Source organism: Pyrus communis, chromosome 8, assembly GCF_041283825.1.
Source record: "Pyrus communis isolate YQ-2024b chromosome 8, ASM4128382v1, whole genome shotgun sequence".
Classification (NCBI taxonomy): domain Eukaryota; kingdom Viridiplantae; phylum Streptophyta; class Magnoliopsida; order Rosales; family Rosaceae; genus Pyrus; species Pyrus communis.
Window position 1 is genome coordinate 8,431,679 of NC_142572.1, and position 27,762 is coordinate 8,459,440.

At 35.5% G+C, this 27,762-nt stretch overlaps 2 protein-coding genes across 2 annotated transcripts; one reads left to right on the plus strand and one right to left on the minus strand.

Annotated features, from left to right (window-relative positions):
• The first annotated feature begins 12,939 nt into the window (after positions 1-12,939).
• On the plus strand, positions 12,940-19,182 carry LOC137718445 (IAA-amino acid hydrolase ILR1-like 6). Its single transcript, XM_068457999.2, has 5 exons — positions 12,940-13,591; positions 14,219-14,344; positions 17,512-17,826; positions 17,921-18,049; positions 18,474-19,182. Exons 1-5 carry the CDS (start codon positions 13,061-13,063, stop codon positions 18,864-18,866), a joined length of 1,494 nt encoding a protein of 497 aa, XP_068314100.2. The 5' UTR covers positions 12,940-13,060; the 3' UTR covers positions 18,867-19,182.
• An 828-nt stretch (positions 19,183-20,010) lies between these two features.
• Positions 20,011-26,027, minus strand: LOC137717619 (delta-aminolevulinic acid dehydratase, chloroplastic). The gene is made up of 12 exons (XM_068457037.2): positions 22,547-26,027; positions 22,303-22,414; positions 22,125-22,198; positions 21,931-21,999; positions 21,767-21,850; positions 21,590-21,659; positions 21,424-21,479; positions 21,199-21,320; positions 20,954-21,025; positions 20,778-20,859; positions 20,621-20,698; positions 20,011-20,341 (listed from the first exon to the last, which is right to left on the minus strand). Exons 1-12 carry the CDS (start codon positions 22,823-22,825, stop codon positions 20,174-20,176), a joined length of 1,266 nt encoding a protein of 421 aa, XP_068313138.2. The 5' UTR covers positions 22,826-26,027; the 3' UTR covers positions 20,011-20,173.
• Between the last annotated feature and the right edge of the window lie 1,735 nt (positions 26,028-27,762).

A 27,762-nucleotide genomic window follows, 5' to 3' on the forward strand; every position in this document is an offset into this window, starting at 1 on the left:
CACAAGGAACCAAGGAACCCTAACCGTTCCCTCTTTCTCTCGCACAGAACCCAACCCCCCTCCCCCCTCCCAAAATGAACTTTCGAATCCTACAAACTTTAGTGGCTCCCCCTTTTCTCTCACACAGAACCCTTGCTCTTCCTTTTCCTTTTCCTCTCTGGCCTGATACCCCATTCCCCCCCCCCCCCCTCAAATCCTCTTCCTTCCCCCATCTAGTCTTGCGCCCCCTACTTCTTCCCAGCCTCACTCTTCCCTCCCATATTTTGGTCCCCTCGCTCCAGGTTTCCTAGTTTATTTCTCTTCCTTGTTTTCGATAACCTTCTTAATTTCTAGTTTCATTGAGCTTGTCTCAACCTCCCGGAGCACGTCTTATATCTAGGCTTTTATGCCTCTTTCTTCCTCCGTTGCTTGTCCACGTCGTTAGTCCTCCACTGCCGACTTTGCTACTTAGCCCATTGCTTGTTTCTCATTGGTGATGCATTTTGGTGCTAGTTTGTTCACTGCAAGAAAACATGGATTAGGTGACGATATTTTATGTGACGCCTATAAATTCATCACATTTTAGTATAATAGGTGAGGAATTTAAACAAAAAAAAGTGTCACATACATACTACTGTGGGATACAAAACAATTTTGGAAAGTTGTTCGTCACATAGCAAGCCTAAATTCCTCACAAATTTTTTGGCGCCAAATTTTGGCGCCCAATTGTTTTCACTGGTGATGAAAAGATTGGGTTCTTCACATAACCTAAGATTAGGTGACCTATGTATGTAAGAAAAGTCAATTTATCACCATTTGTTTTACTAAAGGCAGAGGGAAAAAATTAAAAAAAAAAAAAAAAAAAAAAAAACATAAAAACAAAGCCCCAATTAAAACTCATCTATTCTACTTCCACCCCACTTCGTCTCTTAGTCTCTCAACTTTGCCGATGACGGATTGTTGGCGGCCATGACTGCATCACGCTTTCATCTTCCTCAAACCTCAACTGCTTGCACTCGTACTCTACTCTCTTTTATTTAAGAAGACCTAATTTCTTAGCTATCCTTTCTACCAATTTCTACTCAAAAGGTACTCAAATCTCTCTCTATCTCTTGAAATTACTGCACTCTTCTTGATTTCACTCTTGTAAATTTGTCTCAACTGTGAAAATTTGAAATTTTACTTAAATTGGTCTATGTTATTCACTGTTTTCCCATGTAGATCTCTCTTGTTTTCTCCTACATTTGATAATTTAGCTCTTGTTCTTGTGTTTATGTGTTTGTGTTTGTGGAATTACTTTCATGCTTGGGATGGCCTTTACCAAATGGTATTAAGGATGAATCAATCAAAGCAAGCTCTGTGATATAGGGTCATATATTTAGTAGTTCTTGAATCGATTTGCCTTTTAGTTAAGTTGATAATGATACTTTATCTATGTTTACAAGTTACGATGAACAAATTTTTGAAATATCAGCACAACGCAAGTTTAATTTTTAAGAAGTACAATATATATAGGTCCTTACTTGATATTAGGTGCATTTTCTTAGAGTTTTTTTTTCTTCCATTATTATGGAGTAAGTTCTTCGCTTAGTGTGGGACGGACCAAAATCTTCTTATTCAAGTGCTATTTAAGTAAGAAGGATTAACCAGTTGATGAACTTGTTGGGGAAGAGTCTGGTGGTATGTTCTTGAAATGTAAAATGATATTTATGAGAGCATTTAGCGCATGGAGTATGATTTCTGTTGGCTAATTAGTACTATTAGACAATATGGGGTGACTGATGCTGCATATAGATATTAAACGATATGGGGTGACTGATGCTGCCAGATTTTATGTTTCCTCTTTCCATGGGATTCTCTATTAAGTCTAATCCTTTAATTTGGGGAAGATTGACATGTAAATGACTTGTTGATAGTTGTGTGCTAGCTACTTGCTGCATTCCCTTAATTTAAGGAGTGACAGCTTTAGGGTTTACCGAGTTAGTAGGATTTGCCAAGGTAGGGTTGCTTGTAACCTTCTACCTCATTATATATCCTCCCTGTACATTCAATCAATCTATGAAAAATACATTCAAACAAACTTAAAATTTCCACAAGTGCACATTTGTCTTTTAAAGTTAATATGGGAATGAGAGTGGAGTATTTTTCAAGTAGAACTTAAAGACTCTGTAAGAGCATTATGTGAAAACAAAAATATCATCAGTTTATAGAAATGCAAGGGAACACCTACTTAGTTTCTTTTGTGTCTTGCAAAAAATTTGAAATATCTTGTTTCATTGTTCGAAGAATGGTTACTTTCTTCTTTACCTCTTGTGCTTGTGTTTATGTGTCTATGTTTGTGGAATTGCTTTCATGCTTGGGATGACCTCTGTATTTGTTTATTTCATTTGTCAATGTTTATTGAATTGTTGCCATGAGATTTGAAAAGACTTTCATTGTGCTTGTTATTTTTTAATCTTTAAGAAGTGTCGGATCTGTTGCTTAATAATGGGGTTAATGTGGCACAAGCGGATATGGTTTCTTGTGAGCAACTTACATTGAGCAGGTTCACTGTCGCATGGTGTTCAATAATACAATTCCATGTGTAAGTGGCAGGGAACCCGTTCAATTTAAGTCTTTCTCCATGTTTAGGGAAAAGGTTTGGTAACTGCATTTTCTTTATCTCATGATTTGGAGGATCACATATTTTGGAGAGGATATTAAACTACTTCTTCATAGTGTATATTTTTCTTAGTTTAGAGAAACAGGATATGTTTTGGTAATGTTTTTAAACGATTTTTCTGTTGTAAATGTACCAAACACTTTCTGAAAAAGCTGTTAAGCATAACACCTTGTGCAGAGTCCCCAATTTTAGGCTACATATATTAGAGAATATAACATAGAAGTTTTGGAATTTCTCAACATTTTGTTTTATATTAAATGATCAAATGTATGCCTGCAAGACGTTGCTATCAAATATGCTGCTAATTAGTTTCCCACGATAATAGACTAACTTATTTGTCTTCGTGTACAGGGTGAAGATGAAGAGTTAAAGATCAACTGGAGAAGAGTGGGTACTACCAGCTTGTTCGAATTTGGGTTTGTCGGCCCTGTTGGCCATCTTTGGTAAGGAATTTTTTTTGGGTGGAATAGATCATTCTAAGTATGTGCAGAGAAGAGAAACCTAGCAGTAGAAATCTCACTCGTGTTATTGAGGTAGAAGATTTTTCTATTTTTGTCGTTTAATTAAATTTTACGATGATGTCATCGACATAGCCCATAAGATCACGACTAGAATCAGGGCTAACCACAACGGATAGTTAGTCCTATATAGTTTGATGTTCACAATAGTAGTCATGTAGGAAGACATAGTTGCAGTATGGATTGCAGGTGGGGGATTAATCTAGAACATGATGGGTAGAAAAAAAAAATTATCTTCTATCATTGGACTTATGGGGCTCTGAGTACCATAAAGAACTAGAGAATCATAGAAGATTATAAAAGTAGAAAATTGCAGGAAACTAAAAAAAAACAATGAACAAGGTTTTCTTCAATGGTTTTGCATACCCTTAATAATGTAGGGTGCCATGTATTTATAATTCAATACATATTACATCATTGAAAATCCTATTTACAAGCTACAATTCAAAATTCAAAATCACCTCTAGATTAAACGATGGAAGCTAATCACAATAATCTTTGAAAAACAAATATTCAAAAATATAAAACCTGTCCAACATAAAATTGTTGACCGAGTAACAACTTAAGATTTTCTTTTGGATGAGGAGTTAGGACTTAGTCTTACAGTTGATATATATTTCTAAATTACGGTTTACAATGTGGGTGTGAATACTTAAATGGCATGCTTTTAAAAAAAAAATGTAATAAATAAAAAATAAAAAAATTGTAGTTAGATGGGTGTGAATGCTTATCTTCCTGATCTTGAATTTCCAGTTATATGAAATACATCTTTGCAATATTGTATGCCTATCGTTGCTTTCTTTGTTTTATTGAAATTCATCTTTGCTATATTATATGCCTATCTTAAGAAATTTTTTAAAATTTTTATGGCAACCTATTAGAATATATCAAAGTTTGGCCCAATAGTAGTATTGAAGTGATCTGACGTTATGGATAGACAATGGATTCGTTGTTGGAATCGCCTTAGTTTCGAGTATAGAGAAGGGGTCCAATCATTCATTGATGCTGCTTGTTACCATGTGAACCAGAATAATCAGATACTGTGTCCTTGTAGAGTTTGTCATAATAGATTTTTTCACTCAGCTGAAGATGTTCATCTCCATTTATTGAATTCTGGTATAGATATGAATTATGATATATGGATAAATCATGGTGAGAATATTAATCAAGTGCAAGGAGAGTCTTCAATGTCTACGAATAACGAGCCGATTAATAATTCTAATGTCAACATGTTTAATATGATGGATGATGCATTTGGAAGAATGCATAATGATGATGATGATGATGATGATCAAGATACAATGGGGGTCCAAGATACCATGTGGGGCGGAGATATGACCAATGCTCTTAGGGTAGATGTTGATACTTATGATATGTTGCTTCGTGAAGCTTAAAAGGAACTATACCCCGGATGCAATCAATATACAGTTTTGTCTTATGTTGTTGAGTTAATTCACAATAAAGTTGATAAACACATGACAAACAAGGCCATTGATAAGATGCTAGCAATGATGAAGAAGATGTGTCCCAAACCAAGCAGTGTTCCCGAATTGTTCCGTGAGTGCAAGAAGATATTGAAAAGTCTTGGATTAGGGTGTGAGAATATACATGCTTACTATTATGATTGTGTATTGTTCTATAAAGAACATGAAAAGAAAGATAGATGTCCAATTTGTAATGAGCCAATGTATAAAGATAGTCATTATGAGCAAAGAAAAAAGGTTCCAAGAAAAGTGTTACGATATTTTCCACTTAAACCCAGACTACAAAGGTTGTTCATGTAGAGACATACAAGTGAAGACATGAGGTGGCACAAGGAAAAAAGAGTTAATGATCCGAACACAATAAGACATCCAGTAGACTCTAACACATGGAAAGAATTTGACCAAATGTACCCTGATTTTGCCCACGAAATATCATATTGGGCCTTACAAGTGATGGGTTTACTCCATTTTCATATATAAGTAAGTCATACAGTATGTGGTTAGTTGTTATATTTCCATATAATTTGCCCCATTGGAAATGCATGAAAAAACCATTCTCTTTTTTAACCTTGTTAATTCGTGGGCCAAAAGCACCTGGAAATGAGATTGATGTGTATTTGTGCCCATTACTTGACAAGCTTAAGGAATTGTGGGAAAATGGCTTTCAAACTCATGATAAGATGACTGGGAGTACATTTAATTTGCGTGGAGTTGTTATGTGGACCATTAATGATTTTCGTGCTTATGGAAATTTATCAGGTTGGAGCACTCATGGTAAGTTAGCATGTTCGGTGTGCAATGAGGATGGATCATACACCAAGTTGAGAAGTAAGTATTGTCATATTGGTCATCGTCGTTATTTACCTATGAATCATTCATGGTGCAAAAATACTTTAATGGTCGTTGAGAGATGAGGCATTGTCCAAGAGAATTCTCAAGCAATGATATACTTGATCAATTTGATTACCTTGTACCCCATAAGTTTGGTAAACATGATAGCAATAAAGATAGGAAGAGGAAACGGAATGCTGAAGAATTAAATTGGACAAGGGAGAGTTTTTTTTTTTTTTTTTTTTTTTGAGTTGGAATACTAGTCCAAATTAAAGATTAGGCATAATCTTGACGTTATGCATATTGAGAAGAGCATATTTGATTATTTGATTGGGACATTGCTGAATACAGGGAAGTCAAAGGATACCCTCAAGGTGAGGATGGATTTACAAGACATGAATATCAGGGAAAGTTTTCATTTGAAACTAAATGCACGTAATATATTGGATAAGCCTTTGGCTCAGTATGTATTCAAGCCATCTGAGCGTAAAGATTTCTTGCATTGGTTGAAATCAATTTTCCAGATGGTTATGCAACAAATATATCTCATAAAGTGAGTGTGGATGAAAGGAATGTGTTAGGTTTGAAGAGCCATGATTGTCATGTGTTGATGCAACGTGTGCTTCCAGTGGGAGTTAGAAAACATTTGAAAAAACAGATATATGGCCCACTTGTTAAGCTGTTAATTTTCTTCCAACAAATATGTGCACAGATACTGATTGTTTCTGATATTGATAAGTTGGAAGAAGACATTATCCACATTTGTGCAAACTAGAGAAAATATTCCCGCCTGCATTCTTTGTTCCCATGGTTCACTGAACAGTACACTTACCATATGAAGCAAAATTGGTATGACCAGTCGGATACCGATGGATGTGTCCTGTAGAAAGGTAAAATGCCATCAGATTTACTTTAATTGCATTAAGTGTGTCTTTCTATATACTGATAATTGTTCATTTAATAGATTGTTAGGCTTGTACAAAAAATCTATATGTAACAAAGCTCGCCCTGAAGGCTCTATTGTGGAAGCACACTTGGCATACGAGTCCTCAACTTTTTGCCAAGTGTATTTGTGTGATGTTGAGACTCCATTCACTTGGCTAGAAAGAAACGATGACGGTGGTGATCCCAATCTGTTGCTCTCAGTGTTTACACAAAAAGCATGTCCATTTGGAGCTCATGTACTAGTTGAACTTTCGAGGGAAGATATAGAAGTGGCATATTGGTATATCTTAGACATTGTAAAGAAATAGAAGACTTCAAGAGGTATGTGATAGTAATGGTTTTACATATATTGAAATTGTCCAAAACTTTAAGTTTGTTTGAATGTACAGGGGGGATATATAATGAGGTAGAAGGTTACAAGCAACCCTACCTTGGCAAATCCTATTAACTCGGTAAACCCTAAAGCTGTCACTCCTTAGATTAAGGGAGTGCAGCATGTAGCTAAGACACAACTATCAACAAGTCATCTAGATGTCAATCTTCCTCAAATTAAGGGATTAGACTTAATAGAGAATCCCATGGAAAGAAGGAACATAAAATCTGGCAACATCAGTCACCCCATATCGTCTAATAAAAATATTTATAATTCTAGAACTTTAACTTATATATATATATATATATTTATGTATGCAGTGATCATATCCAGATTTTGGAAAGAGATAATCATGTCAATGTACAACTGAGACATAAACAGTTGTTTCCTGAATGGTTTAGGCAGCGGGTCAAGTCATTGTATTATCAAGAAACTAGATTGGTGAGTGAAGAAATTTTTTCATTAGCCCAAGGTCCAGATCGATGTACTGTCCAATACACAGGTTGTATTATGAACGGCATTCGCTATTTGGTCACACAAGTTGATCAAAATCGTACAACGCATAACAGTAGGGTAATGACGCCAGGGTCGCACAACGGTGAACCATGTAACTTCTATGGCAAATTAATTAATGTCATTAAAGTACAATTTATAAGAGGTTATAAGGTGATTCTTTTCAAATGTCAATGGTACAATATAGATACCAGAGGAAAAAGATTTATTCGGGATTATCATCTTATATCAGTCAATGTAAATAATCGGTGGTATGATAGTGATCCATATGTGCTAGCTAGATAAACACATCAAATATTTTACATTGATGACTTAAAGTTGGGCCATCCTTGGAAAGTTGTGTAGAAGATTCAACATAGGCACGTTTGGGATGTTCCTGACAAAGATGATGATAGTGTGGACCATGATAATGATGAAGACGATGATGATTATGTAGATGAAAATGAAATTTTCATGAGACCAATCCTGAACGAGGATGATGAAGTTAATATTGAATTATCTAGAGATGATGTTGATTTTGAATCTTTTGATGCTAATGACAAAGAGGTACGAAGAATGTTAGGGCTAGAGAAGGAGGGGGAGGATGAGGAGAAAGAGGGGGATGAGAAGGAAGAGGAAAATGATGAGGATGAGGAGGAGACGGAGGAAGGGTTTGCAACTTGTGACACAGATATTGATTGATGATTATGGTGAGATCTGTACATTATAAATCAATATTTATATTCTCCAATAGTCTATTTGCTTATATATTTACTAATAGTCATATTATTTATAACAAATTAATGTTTATTATTTTATGGTTATAATGATTTATCTATGGTGTTAGTCTGTTACATACATAAATTTTTTTTTTAAATTTATTAGATGACAACTCCTACTCAATGAGGAAAGAGGGTGAAACGGTGAGGGACGCCCCACCTCCGCCTCTACCACCACCACCTCCTCCGCCACCTCCGCCGCCACCACCTCCTCCACCACCTGTTTCTTCACCGGAAGAGCCAGCAAACATGAACTTAGGTATTTGAGAATGGCTACTTACAATTCTTTCAACATTTTTATTTAGGAGTTGATTTTTTAATGCTGTTTTAAACAAGTCATAAAATTAATCAACGCATATATTCTTTTTTAATTTTTAGAGACAAATTTTAACTTTAATGTCAAAAAGATGACACGTGGAAAGTCATGTGGGAAAGGCCTCCACGATATTTTGGAGGCAAATAATGGGAAGAAGATGCCAATCATATTTGATTTCAAACTTCAAGTTCCAAGTGGTTTGGTAGTATCAGGTTTTTTCACTACCGAGATAGGGAATATTGTTCGGACTCACTCGTCAGTTTGCTATAAGAAATGAATGAAGGTCCCATCTTCAGAAAAGAGGACACTGCGGAATAAGTTGCTTGTGAGTTTGATTTTAATTTAGTTTATTCATAAAAATTTCAAGCACTCACTTTTATATATTTGTGCTTGATAATATAGGTATTATTTGTGGTGGACTTATCTCATCCAAAGATAATTGAATATGTTGATAAGAAGACGGCAAAGTTGCACTCTGTGTTTAGGCACCAATTGTATAAGTACTACTTGTCATGTGGAACACCTGCAAGAAGATGAACCAATCTACCAAATGATCGAATATGGAATGGGAGACCTAAGAGTCACCGGGACTAGCTATGAGATAATGTTTACACTACTACCCACTTTTTGGTATGCATTCTATACATCATTTTCTAATATACGTCCAAATTAGATGCCAACCTTTTCTTATATTGTTGAACAACAATTTTTTTTTTTTTTTTTTTTTTTTATCACAAGTTGATTTTGTAATAAATGGAATGAGCATAGAATAGTGCTTTTTTTTTAATATTAAAAGTTAATATATAAGAATATATTAACTTTTACATGTATTTGTTGGTATTAATATATATAAGCTTGTGATAAATAATCGAATGCAGGGCATGTGATAAATAAGCTATGCTTCTTCACTGGTGAGCTTATATATATATATATATATATATATATATATATATATAATGAAGAGCTTGTACATGTATGTTATTGATGAATAAACTCTGCTTCTTCACTGATAAATAACCTCTACTTCTTCACATGCTTTTACATGTATTTTATTGGTATTAGGCATAATCGAATGCAAAGCTTGTTTGCATTTATTAGGCTATTCATTGCTTTTAGTTCTACATTTCAGGTTGGTAAAATTTGAGAACGTCTACAAGAGAACGAGAGCAAAAACCATTGGATATAGTGTTTATGAAAATTAGATTCTAATTGATTGGAGAAGATGTTAGATAGTGGTATTCTATTGCATTCGAACAAATTGTACAACTCAAATATATGAATATGTATAAGTCGAGGAGATAGGAGCTTCCCAAATTGTACACCTTTACAATACTAACTCTTCTTTCGCTTGTTACGTACCACTTGTGTAATGTAGGAGCTTTCAAAGCAAAATGCTAATAATAGGAAGAAACTGAAGTATCACCACAAGGAAGGAGTAAGGATATTCATCCAACATGCTATGACAGCTCACAAGGTAATGAAACTAAAGTACTTATAATACTCATTATGCACTCTCACATTTGTATCTTCATTATTAAACAGAAAGGATATTCATTATCAGTGATTGACAATTGGGGTGCTTTTCACAAAGACAAGAACGACCAGTGGATCAATGATGTTGCTTGAGAAAAATATGTAAGCCATTCATGGGCCACTTATTTTTTGTCATTTCAAATGCACCGGAGAATAAAATTTTACAATTAACAAGATACAACTTAAGAAACACAGTTGAAATAAACATGCAAAATTGACACGATACTACTTGTTTGTCCCACTAATATATCTTATGCTAACTTTGCATTTGTTACTTGTTGAGAAAAACATTATATGTGCCTAGTCCAATTTAATCCATAGCCAAATAGAAACTACAAATCATGTTTACATACAGGTTTTGCATGGTGATTTGCTTCTGCATCAGATAAGGATAACATACAAGTGGTCAAGTTATGTTTTCTTAAGCATATTATAGCTGAAATGTTTGGAATTGAAAGAAACTAAATTGTTTCTATTTAATTATGAAAGGATAACATGAAGAAAAGGAAGGATGAAATAAGGGAGAAGCTAATCTAAGAAGCACCTAAAGGTACACCATCAGATTCCATACATATGCCATTCGATCATGAGTTTGGAATCATGGCTGAAAACCTCGGGAGGAAGGGAAAATCAATTAATGGTGTAGGTGTTTTTCCTCGTATGGATACCTCTGGTTACATTTCTTCTATGGCATCAAGTTCCGAGTTAACTGATATGAGATCTTAGATCAAGCTTCTGTCAGATGATTTCCTCAAATTGCAACAAGCGAATGAACAATTGAGAGCTCGATTGGATTCACGTAATGATGATGAAAATCTGTTCACAAAAATCAAGGCATTTATTGCTGCAAGTCAAGAGAAGACCAACAACTCTCATAATCTGATGGTGATATTTCAGAGGGTGAAAATACTTATCCTGAGCTGGAAGAACATGATTTGGAAGAGGAATGATGTCCATATTGTGTCTTTTGTGTTTAGTTTCAAGTATGCACATGGTACACCTCTTTTGTTAGCACATAGAGCACCTCTTTTGTTAATTAGCACCTAAATGTGCCTTGGACTTGTCATTTGTTAGTACCCAAGATATCTATATATAGGTGTTACTATTCTTGATTATTCTAGCTTAGACTTCTCTTTTGTTGGTACCTCAAGCTGTTGTTTGTTAGGCACCTCAAGCTATGTTTTATTAGGCACCTCAAGCTGTTTTAAACTTCTCTTTTGAGATAGGTCACCATGACTTTAACTTTTGGGATGTACATTTGGTGAATGTATTTGACTTATGTGTTTTAATTGTTGATTAATGAAAATGTGAGGTATTACCTTATAATTGTTATGAATTGCAATTCTAGATTACGAAACAAGAAAAACAATTAGTTCGTTGTTATTATTTCTAGAAAGGTATTTGATTTAAACATATGTGATGTAAGTTGTGCCACATATAAAGGAATATGTGACCTTTTTAGTGTCACTTAGTGTAAACTATATTATTTGGTATCATATTGGATGACTACAAAATCATCACTTATAAACCTGATACGAGACAAAAAAATAGGTCACGTAATTTTGTATTTGATGATGTATAATTCGTCACACATATGGTTAATTTTTGATGTATAATTCGTCACACATATTGTTATTAAGTGATGAATGTTGTGTCACATATACTAAAAAAATGTGGCGAAAATAAAATTCGTCACATGGACTATAGGTGACGTTGTAGAGGTGATGCAATTGGTGACCTTAGAATTTCATCACATATAGTCAAATGTGACGAATTTTCTTGTTTATGTGATGAATGTCTGTCACCACCTAAGCCATGTTTTCTTGTAGTGGTTGCTAAAGTATTTTTAGCACTAATTGATAGGATTATGGGAGTGCTTTTTATGCGGATGGCTCACTCACTCACTCCCATTTTTTGTTCATCTAGCTTGTTCGTGGGTTTTTCCTCTTAGTGGCGGATCGACGATGGCCGCATAGCTATTGTGATGGGGTCAACAATCTTCTAGATCTAGGTTTTTTATGCTGTGAGCTTGCTCTTTTTGGCCATTTCTATTGTATTTTCTTTTGGGCTATGCTTGTATTTGGATTGCCCAAAGGCTTTTTATTTCATGTAATAGTTTTCCAACCGAAATGACAATTTCTATTTGACATGACATGGACTGGTAGTAAAGGGGTTGTTGTAAAATGACAACAGATGATGATACATCAATGGGGCATATAATTAATGACACAAGACATTCTCTCCGTTTCATCCCCAAAACAAGAGTTCTCCATACCCGAAAAGAGGCCAATAAAGTGGCTCATCGATTGGCACGTTTGGGACGTTCAAGTGAGTAATGAAGAGTGTGGTTTGAAGAATCCCCCTGATATCATTAAGATCTCCTTATGAAGGATAGTTTATCTTTGTAACTAAGGTGTGGGACGCTCTTTTTCCCTTCGACTAGATTGAAATCCTCGATAAGGTTGTTATTGAGGCCATTTATTTTGCACCATATCCTCCATGTACTGTACGAATTTCAAATTCCTTTATAAATGAATGTCGTACTTTGAACCCAAAAAAATTACTTTTATTAGTTTTTTTATTGGTTTAAACATTTATTATAAGTGATTGTTGATTGACCATGCTTTTTATTGACTTAAAGCATTTATAATAATTTAGAATTTAACATCGTGAAAAAAAAAAAATTTTTAAATATCAAAGTGTTATGTAAGCTGTTAAATTAAAATTTTATTTAAAATTTAACATCTTTTTTAAGATGGCCTGAGATAAACATTTTGGTGCGAAAAGTTGCGACGATGGAAGTTACAGTAGAAAAGAGAGACACGATAGCAAGCTGGGCGTCGACGAGACTAACCGATCCTGAAAGTGGTGGCCCCGACAGTTTGGCCTTGGAATTTCGACGCCACACTCACTCCTCAGGAGCCAGCTCCTTCGTTAAACAATAAAACCCCCCACCCCACGTGGTCAATTTCCCCTCCTCCCTCATTTGCCCCTTTTATCCCCACGTGCTCAAATTCCCTCCACCGCACCACCGATGAATTCAACTCTCCTCATCTCTCTTTCTCTCACATAATTTTTCCATAACTCCATCCCCAACCCAAACCCTCTCTCTCTCTCTCTCTCTCTCTCTCTCTCTCTCTCTAAAAAAATGAATTTTGATCAAATAAAAATAAAATTATTTTCCATAAATTCAGTGTTCATAATCTCCGTCTTCCTCTTCGGTTCGTTAATTTCACCCGCGGAACCGACGTCGTCCGGCGATCACAGCCACCCGTTCGTCGAGCTCGATAACTGTTGCCCCAGATGCAAGCCAAGCCCCGAAGCTCGAAAGAATCTGAGCCTCCACGGGCTAACATCTCCGCCGTCACCCTCGACGTCGTCTCCGTCTCCTTGGCCGAGCTGCGAGGTTTGGACGGAGGCGTGCTCGGAAGCTGTTTTGAGCTTCGCGAAGCGGCCGGAGAATATGGAGTGGCTGAAGACGGTGAGGCGGAGGATCCACGAGCATCCGGAGCTCGCTTTCGAGGAGTTCGAGACGAGCCGGTTGGTTCGGGATGAGTTGGACCGGTTGGACATCGGTTACCGGTTTCCTTTGGCGAAGACCGGAATTCGAGCTTGGATCGGAACCGGCGGTCCTCCGTTTGTCGCCGTCAGAGCTGACATGGACGCTCTTCCAATTCAGGTATTTTATTATTATTTATTTTTTATGCTTTTTGCTTCGACTGGAAGCTGCTTACAGGTATCTGCAGCGTACATGAAGCTTGAACTCTTCTTTCTGTTTCTCTCTTTTGTTTTTTCCCTAAAATACATAAAAAAATAAAAAAATAAATCCTTTTTAATTTCAAAATTTGAAAAGAATTAGATAGAGTATTTCTTAGATTGGTTATGCATGCCGTACACTTGCATTTGAATTCTAAATTTTGACAAAGAGATACAAATTTCAATTTCACGAGACATCTTAGGCTAAAATCTTGAATATAACATAATGTATTTAGGTTTTTATTTTTCTTTTCTAATGGTCACGCGAAAACAAAAGTTCGGAGATCTTACAAATGTTTTTTTATTCCCTTTCTTATAAATATTATTTTTATAAAGAAAACACATGTACTTGTTCTAGATTCTTGTATTAGATATTTGTGTCAGAGAAGTACATAGACAATAAAGGATATGTGATTAAGAGATGGACCAAAAAAAAATACAACAAAGATATGATGTTTGTCAACGAATGCAATTTGTTTGAAATGTCGTCTTGACAGATTGTGAAGAAAAAATATATATAATTTGGGGAATATTACTCATGTAATTGTAGGAGGCTGTGGAATGGGAGCACAAGAGCAAAGTAGCCGGCAAAATGCATGCTTGTGGGCACGATGCGCATGTGACTATGCTAATTGGCGCTGCCAAGCTCTTGAAGAGCCGTGAGCACCTTCTCAAGGTAATTTAGTTTCAACACATTATCAATAATTTCTTGCAACACTTGCTTACTTAATCCTTAATTAGTTAAAAATTAAAATTATATCAGATGAAAACCTTTAATAATTTGTTAAAACCAAATATGTCAGAATTTGTCTTGTTTTACTTGACTACAGTTGTAGGGCTAAAGGCCAGGGAGGGGGTAGGGCTGCCCTAGAATCTCGGGCCATGAACTCGTTTCCCAATGTCATTTACTAGCTCGTTTTTCACGTGCTTCTATTCAAAGTATTTTTTGTTGGTTCTTCCATAGATGAAATTAAATCTTAAAAAAATGGAAATGATAAACTTACTTTTCTCTTCAAGTTATCCTTTCCTTTCGAACAAGTGATATTATCTTTATTAAAGAGGTGGAGGAAATGGTTAAACCTCACAGTGAGTGAACCATAATAATATGGTTCAAATTTACTTATTACGAGAATCAACCTAAAACCTCTTACTTACAAGTGAAAATAAATATTACTAAACTATATTATTGCATTTTCTCTGTCATTTCATTTCTTAATTTCCTTATGTTTGTTTTTTAATATAATCTACGTGATTGTAATCAAGCAGCACATAAATCCTTTAGTTTAAATTGCACTTTCATATCATGATTTTCATGTTTGAGTTGGATAGAAATCATTCTTTTTTATGTGATATTATATAATCTAGTGTACTCTACTTCGTTTCACGTTTTTAAATATAAATGAGTTTCACTTTTGAGAAGAAAAAAAAAAACCCTACATTTTGACATTTATTGGCTTAAAGGGTTTTTTCTTTTCTTTCTATTATTCCTAAACGTTCACTTAATTAGTGGAATAATTATAGGATGTTGTACTAGTTTTCAATTATTAAACACGTAGCAAACTAATCTTGTTCTTTTTTTTTCCTTTTTCCTTTTCCTTTCCTCGTGTGGGCGATTTTATGGCCAAAAAAAAATCTTAGGAAGAGTACTAGAAATAAATCACATATTCGAATTCTATGGACAATATTGGTTTACAAAGGATCACTCAGATGGTTTTAAGATTCCTTGTGGAATTGGGTGTGTCCTTAAAGTTGTTTTTACTTTGATATTTTGGGTATAACATCACACACATCCCTCTCCTGTTGGGTTTGAAATTTGACATAAGGACAAATATTCCCTTGTACATAACATGTGCACGTAGGTATCCTAAGAGGAGCAGAAAATAAGGTACTTATGAGTTTTGGTCTGTGTACTTTGGACGCTCTGGTCCTTGTAATTTTAATTTTTTTTTGTGATTTTATTCATGTAGTTTAATAATTATTTTCATAAAAATGAGGGGCTAATTGGTACTATGGTCTAATGATATTTATCTTCATTAGTAACTGAGATCTTAGTGTGATTCTCGTCAAATGCGAATTTTAACCATATTATTGCTAGCCCATTGTGAGACTTAACCTATCTTCTTTCCCTTAGTCTAGATAATATTGTTTGTTCAAAAAAGAAATATGAAGGTATATTAGACTTTTCAAGTATGGAAAGCACCTTATATGTAATAATAGAACACATGAGATCAATTTCTAAAATATAAAGTGTTAATTTATAATGAACGGGAGCATTTTTGCTCACCACCATAAACTATGGTGTATGCTCATCATACATCTAATCATCTGTCACGTGTCTATCCATTTAACCTTGTTTAATTTTTTTCAAATTTGAAACAGTAATATTTAATGTGAAAATTAACTAGAATTAGGTGAAAGGATATGTGACAAATGATTAAGTGTATGGTGCACATACACCGTAGTTATGATGATGAGCAAAAAAAACTCCCGTAATGAATAGAGATTAGCAGTTGTTTTTGTGTTGGAGTGTGAGTGGAGCATGTGGATCAGTTAAGGTGTGCCTGTCTAAGTAAGGAAGATATGAAATCGATTGAGATATAATAATCCTTATCCCTGTCTGGTGTCGTTGGTCTTAGGTCTAATAATACGACTCTAATTGTTAAACCGATGGCTAGCTGATGGGTCAAATGTTGGAATCATATAACATGCGTGTGTATATAACAAGGTTATTAATCATTTTTAAATACATTCATTTGATTTGATGTTAGAAACGTTGAATTTGATACATTTATATTTATAGTTAAATTTTGTATTATATTTTTATTTATTTTTAACTTGTAATCATTTTAGTTTGCAACTTTTTTTTTTTTTTTAATTTGTATCTATTTTATTTTTAGTTTGAATTCATACCCATATATTTAATTTCTTTGGTACCAATATTTTAAACTTTTATTTGTACCCATTCATATAATGTGGCAAATTTTTTTTCAAAAAAAAACCTCTTTGTCATATGTAAACTACACAATATTTAAAACGTAACCATATTTTTGTTATAAAAAAAAATAAAAAAAATCGTACCCATTTGGCTTTGGCTTAAACAACTGCTTAATACAATAATATGTTTGATAATTTGAGTCAAGATGCTTGTTCTATCTAAATGGAGAATAAATTAAGTTGTTAGCAGTCTTTGTATACCGTTTCCTTGGATTCCCCTAATTTTGTGGACTGGAATCACATTTTTTTACCAAGAAAAACGTTTGTGGGTTGTTTGTCGTCACATAACAGTGATGATTGACAAAATGTTTCCGTTAAAGATGACATAAGTTAGAATTAAACACTACTTGTTACTTAGTATTACGGTAATATTCCTCTTTGTGAATAGTTTTAGACTCGATTCTCGTCAAAAACGAATTTAAACTATATTATTGCTAATCTATTGCGACGCTTAACCCATTCCATCACCCTTTTAGTGGAAAATATTGTTTGTTAAAAAATATAAAAAAAATAAAAAATAAAAAAATAAAAAGTTAAACACCACTTTTTTATTATATCTCATATTTTAACTGGACTATTAATTACTATGTTAGTATATTATTATTTTAGACAAAAACAATTATTATCGGCAATTTTTATTTATGTTTATTAAATACAAGCGATATACTTAATTATTATCGTCAACTTTTAAATAACACATAAACCGTTCTCTAACGTTATTCAATTTTTGGGTTTTTTACATAATTTATTCTTGAAGCAGTTAATGCTTTGAATTATACTAGTCTCAAGTTTGATTCGAGTCATTCGACTTGACATATTGTTTGACAATTTACACCGTTGCAAACACAGGGAACTGTAATATTGCTATTTCAGCCGGCAGAGGAAGCCGGTAATGGTGCAAAGAGAATGATCGGAGATGGCGCTTTGGAGGATGTGGAGGCCATATTTGCAGCTCATGTATCCCATGAGCACCCAACTGGCGTCATCGGATCAAGGGCTGGACCTCTCCTAGCCGGCTGTGGCTTCTTCCGAGCTGTTATCAGTGGAACCACAGGCCAAGCTGAAAGCCCCCATATCTCTACTGACCCCGTTTTGGCTGCTGCCGCAGCTGTCATCAGCTTGCAGGGCATCGTGTCTCGAGAATCAAACCCCTTGGACTCTCAGGTACGTTAAGTTATCCTTCAACATGGCAAAACTGTTAATTTGAGAAGAAAACTGTGACAAACCTTTAACATATGTCGCTTTACCATGCAATCAGGTTGTTTCTGTGACTGCATTCAATGGAGGCGATGATCTTGGGATGATACCAAACACTGTGGTACTTGGCGGTACTTTCAGGGCTTTCTCCAACACAAGTTTGTACAGAATTCTTCAAAGAATTGAAGAGGTTTGTAACCTTTTATATCTTCTCCAATTTTGGTTCTAGGCATTCACGGAACGAGAGAGATGAATGACAAGCGTGGAGTAATCCTATGACATGAATGTTTCTCTACTTATCTTATAAAAATGGGAAGGATAATATGATATGACGATTCAACATCAGTTTTTTTCTACTTAAGAGATAAACTTGCACCTGGGATGTCATAATAACGGTATTTCGAGTAATCACATAATATCATATTTAACTTTCTCATCTAATGAACTTGACATTCTACAATTGCGATGTTATAGTTGCATGGAAGTTCTTCTACACTAGTAAACGCAATCTAAGTAGGTCATTCAATTCTAATGGGTAGATACTTTATTTTCTTTATCTTTAATCATTGGCATCGATTCAAAGTTGACACAGTTAATCTGCATTTGACAAACAGGTAATTGTGGAGCAAGCAAGCGTTTACAGATGCTCAGCAACGGTAGACTTCTTCAAAAACCAGAACACCATATACCCACCAACAGTGAACGATGAGAAAATGCATGAGCATGTGACCAAAGTGGCCGTCGATTTGCTGGGCCCCACTAACTTCAGGGTGGTGCCACCCATGATGGGGGCGGAGGATTTCTCGTTCTACTCGGAGGTCATCCCTGCTGGCTTCTTCTACATCGGGATCAGAAACGAGACCTTGGGTTCCACACACACAGGTCACTCTCCTTATTTTTTCATTGACGAAGATGTTTTGCCCATTGGGGCTGCAACTCATGCCACAATTGCAGAAAGGTACCTCAACGAGCGGTCGCGGGTGATCACAGACGGGTGGTTTAGTTAAATCGAGCGGCTAGGTCAAATATTATTGATGATGTTGTTGTCTCAATTAGGCACAAGGAATAAAGGATGATGTGCTCTTTAAATTTTAGTGCTTAATTAGGATTAAGGGACTAAGTACAGGGTAAGATTTGTCCCTCTTTTCTTTGGTGTAAAGGTATCTACTAGAAGAAGAAGCATGTTCTGCCTAATAATTTTTGTAAGTTGTAATATATTTAGGGGTGTGATATCCACACACCCCTTTTTACTTCCCAAACATCCTTCTAACTTTCGAATGTCGGATCGAATGAATTAAAGAATATCAAATGACAGATTAACAAGGGATGTGTAAGAAGTAAAAAAGAGTGTGAATAACACATTCCTATATTTATGTTAATTTTTAGGTTTGCCGGTCTCCAAATTTTAGGGAAGAGTCATTATTCATCTTTTTTGTTTTTTTTTAACAAACGATATGATGTACACTAAGTGGGTGAGAGTGGTCTAAGTCTCACACTAGGCTAGCCATAATAATGTGTTCAAATTCACATTTGGAAAAAATCGAACGTAAAACCTTTTACTTATAAATGAAGAAGAATACAATTAAACCGTCATACTAAGTGGGATTCCTCTTAAATCATCTCTTTTTACACCAAAATCCACTAACACTCACAAAGTTGATCCAATGTCACATCTCACCAGTGCCTTGAATTTTACACATTGCATTTTTACTCAAACCACCAACGGTTTAAATGACTCAAATCACCACAAATCTAACAAGGGCATGTTACTTTATAAGAGATGAAATGGGAAGAAATGAGTGTAATTTGATTGTGCTTTATTAACAACCAAATGAACGAAAAAGTAGGTGAATCTCATTAACTTTAGGTATCACACACATGAAAAATGAAGGTACAAAATAACCAAGAGGTATGTTTATCTCGTATCCATTCTTTCTCACCCTCGTACTAGTAACCATGTCTGTACTTTAATTGGTTAATGAGCAAACATAAACAAGAGAAACGCATTCGGAAAAAAAATGTCTTTTTTCTTAAAAGATGTGAAACTGTACCAAGTAAACAAATATGTTTTCTTTCTGTTCTTTTTACACTAAATGCTAAAAGGGTAGTGATATTGGTAGTGCACATTAAACTTTGAGACAATGAACAAGGTATAAAACACCCAAGTTTCAAGCTACTATTACTCCTTTATTGTCTGAATAACAAACTCTGGTTAATCATGCTTTTACAAACGAACTTCATTCTACGACTTACAAAACAAGCTCCAGAAATCTTCCGTGGTTTTCGTCGACAAACATTTCCTAGTTTACAAGTCTCACCTCTTCTCACCGCATATACTTCTGGCAGCTTGCAGGGCAAAATATGTGAGGATTATGTCAGCACCGGCCCTTCTGAGACACATGAGCGATTCCATCATAACCTTTTCTTCGTCGATCATTTTCAGAACCCCACCTGCCTTGATCATTGAATACTCACCGGAAACCTGCATTGATAATGTTCCAGAAAATAAGCACACTTTTACAGACAGGCCAGGTGTGGAGTTCTAATTAATCAATCAGCACATTACAGGAAACGATAACATTTCTACTACTCACTACAGTTATCAATCGTCTACCTTCAAATAAACATGACATGTTTCCAAGACTCACATGTGTTGATTCAAGAAGAGTGCATTGTGTGTTCAAAGCTTAATATGGAGTAAAAAAACTTCCTGTTCGGGAAAGAACGGTACAATAAGGAGGTCATTTATGACAAGACTCACCTGATATGCAGCTATTGGCAGAGGAGAGTTATCCCGGAGTAATCTTATGATATCTAAATATGGTAGACCAGGCTTCACCTGTGAATTATTCCATAGTTTTAGAACTAGAGTTTCTGCCATTAAGTAGCTTCACACAAATATTTAAAGCAACACTAACCAAGAGGATATCAGCTCCTTCAGACTCATCTTCATTTGCCTCAACCATAGCCTCTCTATAATTTGCGGGATTCATCTGATAACTTTTGTTTTTCCAGCCACATTTTATATGCCAAGTCAGCAATAGCCCAAATATAAATGAAATTAGCAAAGGTTTAACTCCAATGAGCTACATACGTTTTCTTGTCACCAAAACGTGGATTCGAGTCCAAGGCTTCCCGAAATGGACCATAAAATGAACTTGCATACCTGTTCGCAACACAAGGACGTTCTTCAATCCAAGTATAAATCTCACCCAGTGCAACTCGAGAAAGTTCACGTAAGAAATGCCTAAAAGTGCATGCCTTGTGGGGTCTTAAAAAATAATGAAATTTCCTTTAATGATCAACAAAAGAAACAGTGTAGTAACAAGATCGAATTACTTTGCTGTATAAGACATGATAGAAACATGCTGAAAACCTTCGGCATCAAGAGCAGTTCGAATAGCTCCCACACGACCATCCATCATGTCACTGGGACTGACAACATCTGCTCCAGCTCGGGCCTATTGGTAAGAGGTGAACGTGGCAAACAGTATGTTACTGATATATCTCTATTGAACAAAATTTACAATTGAGAAATTACACATATAGGACTGCCACAATTACCTGGGAAACAGCTTGCTTACATAATTGGTGTACCGTCTCATCATTCATAATAACTCCTACAGCACCAAAAATAAGTTTTGCGATCAATAACAGAATGTATATATGAACGAAACATAACCTCTTCTAGAAAGAGCACTTCTCATGAGTCATGGCATATGTGACTTACCATCCTCTCTAACAATACCGTCATGCCCATCAGAGGAATATGGATCTAAAGCAACATCAGTGTAGATAACCTGACGAACGAGACAATTAAGCAAAATGACATTCTTCCACACATAAGAACACATAAATACATAAGGCCAAGCTGATTAAAAAGACTAAATGAGCTACGTAAACTTACAAGATCAGGGTATTTGTCCTTCAGCAACTGTATTGTTCGCGGCACTAAACCATTATCGTTGTAGGCTTCGTCACCTGTTGAATTCTAAAAGGCAGAAACCTATCCAATTATACTACATCATTCTACAAAACAGTTGAGCAAAAGCACGAGATAAAGAGTAAAACCTTCAAAGCATCTGGAACTTTGGGGAAGAGCACAATACTATTGACACCAACATCTCGAGCCTTTGCAACCTGCTCCACACAAGACATACTTCGAAACAGTAATTCCCAAATTCAATAAAAACATCATATCCGGAAAAACCTCAGAGCCAGTGCCAAAAAGCTTAAACAGAACAGATAGAGCCAAGCTACTTCACCTCTTCCACAAGTCCATGTCTCCAACCAAGCCTATAACATCCTGGCATAGCCCCAATCGGCGTGTCGTCCTGACCTGAAAGATTTACACAAAAATTGCAAAATTCACAGAGGTTTAAACATGAACACGTTGTAAAATGCAAAACTTTATAGCAACAAATGGGTTGCAAGCAAGCAAACCTTCATGAATAAAAAGTGGGTACACAAAATTAGCAGGAGATAAACTTGTTTCCTGAAGCGCAGCTCTTAGCGCCGGCGACCTTCGGTTCCGGCGAGGCCTCCGACCGATCGGCTGACACAAAAATCAACACCCATTAAAACCCACAACCCAAATTTCACATTTTTATATCAAAATTTGATGCAAAACAAAATCCCATCAAAACCCACAACCCAAGTTTCGCAATTTGAAGGTTCAGCTACTCACAAGTGAAGACACCACCGGAGTTCCAGATGGAGCGGCGGGCTTAGGAGGCGCCGGCGGTGCTTGTGGCGCGTTTCCTGCGACGACGGCGGCCTCGCACTCGGCGTCGCTGAGCCGGGTCTTCCCGAAAGATCCGTCGCCGTCGCTGGCTCTTATGGTGGACAGGCGCTGTGGGCGGGTGGTCTTGATTTGGATCCGACCCGAATTTAGTTTCAGAGGTTTTGCGGGTCGGAGACGATCCAGACCCTGGATGGGTCCCACGTTAACAATTGTTGAAGCCATGAGCTGGAAATGCTTCAGAAAGAGAGGTGGCTGTAGGAGAGAGATGGCTAAAGACGCTGACAGAGGAGCCCTCTATCTATCTTCAATCCGATAAACTGAACTTCGAAACCTAGTTGCTATGGGGCCGTTACTGACATTTGATAAATTAGTGATAATCGTTTGGTTTGCACATTTAATTCAAAATTTTAGTATTCTTAACATTATCCTTTAACAAAAAATATCATTATTAGAAAAAAAATATTTTTTGGACAATGTATTATAGGTAAATCAACAATTAATATTCAAATTTAATTAAAATGAGCATCTCACTACTTACTTAGTATTACGGTTTACTGGTATTTTTCTTTACTTGTGAGTGAGAGGTCATAGATTCGATTCTCACTAAAGGTGAATTTGAACCACATTATTGCAACCTATTGTGAGGCTAAGCCCTCCCCCTGGATGTAGATAATATCGTTTGTTAAAAAAAAACAAAAAAAAATCAACATCTCATTATTACTAATTGAATAATCTTCAATTGCCATGAAGTTATGATTTAGAGTTCAAGCCTATAAATAATACCAAAAAAAAAATGAAAAATCAACACCTCACTGTTACTAATTGAATAATCTTTCAAAAGCTTAGTGTATATTTGTCCTATTCGTAACGACCCTGAACTTGAGTTAGGAAAAGTCGGAAAACCCCAAAAACTCTACGGGCTGGCCGGGCCTAAAGGAGCTTATTCATAAAAAATAAAAATAAAATGCAGCACGATTGAAAGAGAACTACGAAAATACATTTTTGTTTGTAAAAAAAGTAATACATAAGTTAGTTTTTTTATTGTTAAAGAAAAGTTGAAGAAAGTAATACACAAGGTTTTTATTGCTAGAGAAAAGTGGAAAATCAATATATTAACTATAAACTCTACTTAGTCAATTACAATATAAATAAATCATATGATAGTAATTTCTCTTTTCAGTCAAAAACTTTTTTATTAAAAAATTTATATGCATATTTAATAATCATATACGAAGATCAAAAATTTTGAGGGCCTATACAAATTTTGGGCGTTGTGCCACTGCACCTTTTGTACACCCCAAACGCCCCCTCGAGTTGCCACGAGCTAGAAATGCTTAATAAAGAGGAGAGATTTTTAAGGGTGGCTAGAACACTATTATTGTACAAATAGAGGGACACGAGGAAAAGAATTCATCTGTATAATAATATATGGCGTATCATTCTGTATTCCGAGCATATTGAAAAATCTTTCTAGAAAGAGAGGTGGTTGTTGGACCAGTTTGGTCCCTTTTTTTATTTAAGGGTGTGCGGTATCATAGGTTCATCAACTTTACCCATGTTTAGTTTTTGCCCCTCAACTTTCATATTAGTTTCTCCCATTCTCCAACTTAACTCTATGTTGCACGAGTGGTCTTTCGGTCAAATTTGTCTTCTTTTTTTGTCTAACTCAAGAGTATAGTGGTCTTTTCAGATTTGGAAGATTCCTAACATGTGAATGATATCCCTTCTCGAATTTTTTTTTTCCGTCTAGTTGACTTCACAAATTGTTTATCATATGGACTCTTTGCCTTTTATTGATGTATAATCTAATGGTTTATCTTATGTAATTTTCCTGCACAACCCAAAATTATCTGAGTTTAACAATAATAATAATAACATGTCAGTACTGAAAAACAATTGGTGCCAAAGATCATTATAAGTACCAATAACATAACAAATTCAAAATGCATTATATTCCCAACATGTAAATGTTAATCTTATCATCTATTTGTACCATCATTTATACCATCTCTCTAATCGAGATGAGACCCAAATGTGTTGTCAGGGTCATACAGGTACCCATCATTGACAAATCCAATAAGTAGTGCATCAGACTTCTTGAATCTGCAGTTATAGAACAGGCACATATCCATGGTACCTTAAGGGATTGGAATATGTGTTTGATGTCATTCCAGTGGTGGCGTGTTGGCGCAAAATTGTATCTTGTCAAAAGATTCACAGCAAATGAGATGTCTGGTCTAGTATAAGAGGCTAAGTATAATAAAGCTCTAATTGCACTAAGATAAGGGACTCTGATCCAAGGATGCCTTCATCATCTTCCTTAGGACAGAAAGGGTATTTCTTTGGATCCAAATATCAAAAGACCATGTGAGTACTAGATGACTTTACTTCTAAGAAGTTAAATCGATGTAACTATTTCTTAGTGTAGTTCGATTAGTGGATTAAGATCCCCTTTTTATGGTGCTCAATCTACAAGCCAATAAATACTTAGTCTTACCTAGATCCTCCATCTCACATTACTTTTTCAAGTGTATAGCAGTCATTTGGATATCTTCTGAAGTTCCAATGAGGTTCATGTTATCGACATAAACTGCAATTATCGCAAAACCAAAATTGGTTGTCTTAATGGACACGCATGGGCACAATTTGTTATTCACATATCTCATTCTGATCAAGTACTCACTTAAACTTTGTACCACATACTTCCAAATTATTTCAAACCATATAACGAACGCTTTAACCTTAGTGTTCCATGGTTGGAAACACATGTATAACTAGTCCTTCTGGGACTTCAATATAAATCTCCATATCTAGATCTGTATAAAGATACACATTGACCATGTCCATAAGCTGCATATTCACTTTTTGGGAAAAAAAAACTAAACTAATTAAGTAGTGGAATGTAATAACGTCCATTAAGAGAGAATATGTATCCTCGTAATCAATCCTAGGCCATTGTGAGAAACCTTATGCCACGAAAAGGGCCTTATATGGTACGACCTCATTATTCTCATCACGATTCCTTATGAATACCCATTTGAAGCTTACGGGTTTCACGTCCAAAGGTGATGGAACAATTGGTCTGAACACGGGACGTTTTGTTAAGGAATCAAGTTCGACCTAGATTGTCTCTTTCCATTTTGTCAGTCGAATCGATGTTCGCTTTAATAATTGATCATGGTTCAATGTCATCGCTCTTTTTCTATTTCGGTTGCCACCACATAAACAAACACATGATGATCTCGTTCAGTTTCCAGATGTCTTACTAACAAATATAGTTTACAGAAATCTTAAAGTTCTCGAGATCAAGATTTTAAGGTCCTGTGTCCAGGACATTCCCATGATCTAGAACAATGTCAAGTTGTGGAACAAACGAGGTAGTAATAGAAGGAGCAAGACTTGAGATGACTGACCATGTCTCTACATTTGTTGTTACTTTGCTCTTCCAGGAAAGCTTGTCTTTCAAACCAACTAGGCTACCTTGTTTCAGGGATGATTGTTAGCCGCCAATATCATTTTTCGTTCGTTAGGAACATTTCAGGGACATTTGCATGAGGAATATGTGATCTTGTGACTGTCACTAGATTAGTAAGGGCATATGGTAGGTTCTGAGCTACACTATGAACATTTAGGATTCTACACACTTCGTTTTCTCATTGTAAAGTTTGGGGATCAAGATGAGTCAAAGTGGTGGCAAGTGTAACACCCCGTATTATAATATATATATATATATATATATATATATATATATATATATATATGTGTGTGTGTGTGTGTGTGTAGGTACTTGTATTTATTCCAAATGTAACGGTTTTGTTAGATTTCTTTTATACAAGAACCTATACTTTCGATATGTAAACTTGTCTGAACGTAAGATCATTTTGTTACAAAATTATTTCAGAACTAGCTAGTATTATTTCATATTCGTATTTAATTAGACATGTTTTTAGTTTGAATTGGAGAGCTAAGATTAAGATGGGATTATACGAGTTTGGCTGATTTTTCTAACAAAGGCTAAGTGGTGTTTTGGCAACCATTAGAGAATTAAGAGAAGGGGTTAATCACTACTCTAGATAGGTTGAGGTGGGATTTTATATCTCATATAGTATGGATGTGGCCTTTGAGTATTTGTCCACATGCATGATAATGATTATAAGCACCATTAATTACTAATGTTTCTAATGCTAGATGTCCAAGTGTAGCACAAAGTATGAAACGTATCATTGAAGGCTTAATTGAAGATTTCATTTCTTTCTCCATAAAAAGAACTAGGGGAAGAACACAAGAACAACATCGCACCAGCAAGATGAAGTCTTTTCCTTTTGAGACTATTCCTCTTTCATCATCCATTGTTTTACCTTATGTAAAGGCTTTAAGCCATCTTTTATTGAGTTTTGTAAGTCTCTCATATATAGTGAAATACAAATGAAAGCAAACCCTAATGGATGTAGTCGATTTGGCGAACTACTTAAACCTTGTGTTGTTTATAGATTTACATTTTGAGATCATTGCCATGAGAAGCACTCCCACCAAACCATCGAAAATCTACCTTTACTCCACCCTGAGAATCTGTGAAAGAAATATCGCAGAAAATGCATTCAAGCTTACCTAATAGTATCTCCACCAAACTCACCATCACTTTCATCTTCTTCAAAAGAAAGATATCCAAAAACTAGAATTTCGTCCTACCTATTTAACCAACCAAAACACCATCATCTGTAGCTCAGATTCAAATATTTCGTTCATGAAAGTTGTTCATTTGCCCAGTACCTAAAATATATCCAAATTTCAGAAGAATCCAAGGTGAGATGATCCTAAATGTGTGAAATACCAACCCAGTCTCCAATCCCGCTAAAAACTGGACAACTATATTATGAGTACCTATACCCCATTTTCTGTAGCTCAAATCGAAACACTTAATTCATAAAAGTTTTTCCTATTGCTCCCTACCATAACATATCCAAATCCCAGAAAGATCCAATTGGTCCATTCATTCTAGATCATCAAAATACTATCACAGCCTTGAAAACCCACAGAAAACCCTGCAGTCATGTTTGGAGATTCAAAACTCCAACTTACTGAGCTCAAACAAAAATACTTTATCTTAATAGTTTCTCCTTATCATCTTTTCTATAACATATCCAAAAATCATGACAGTC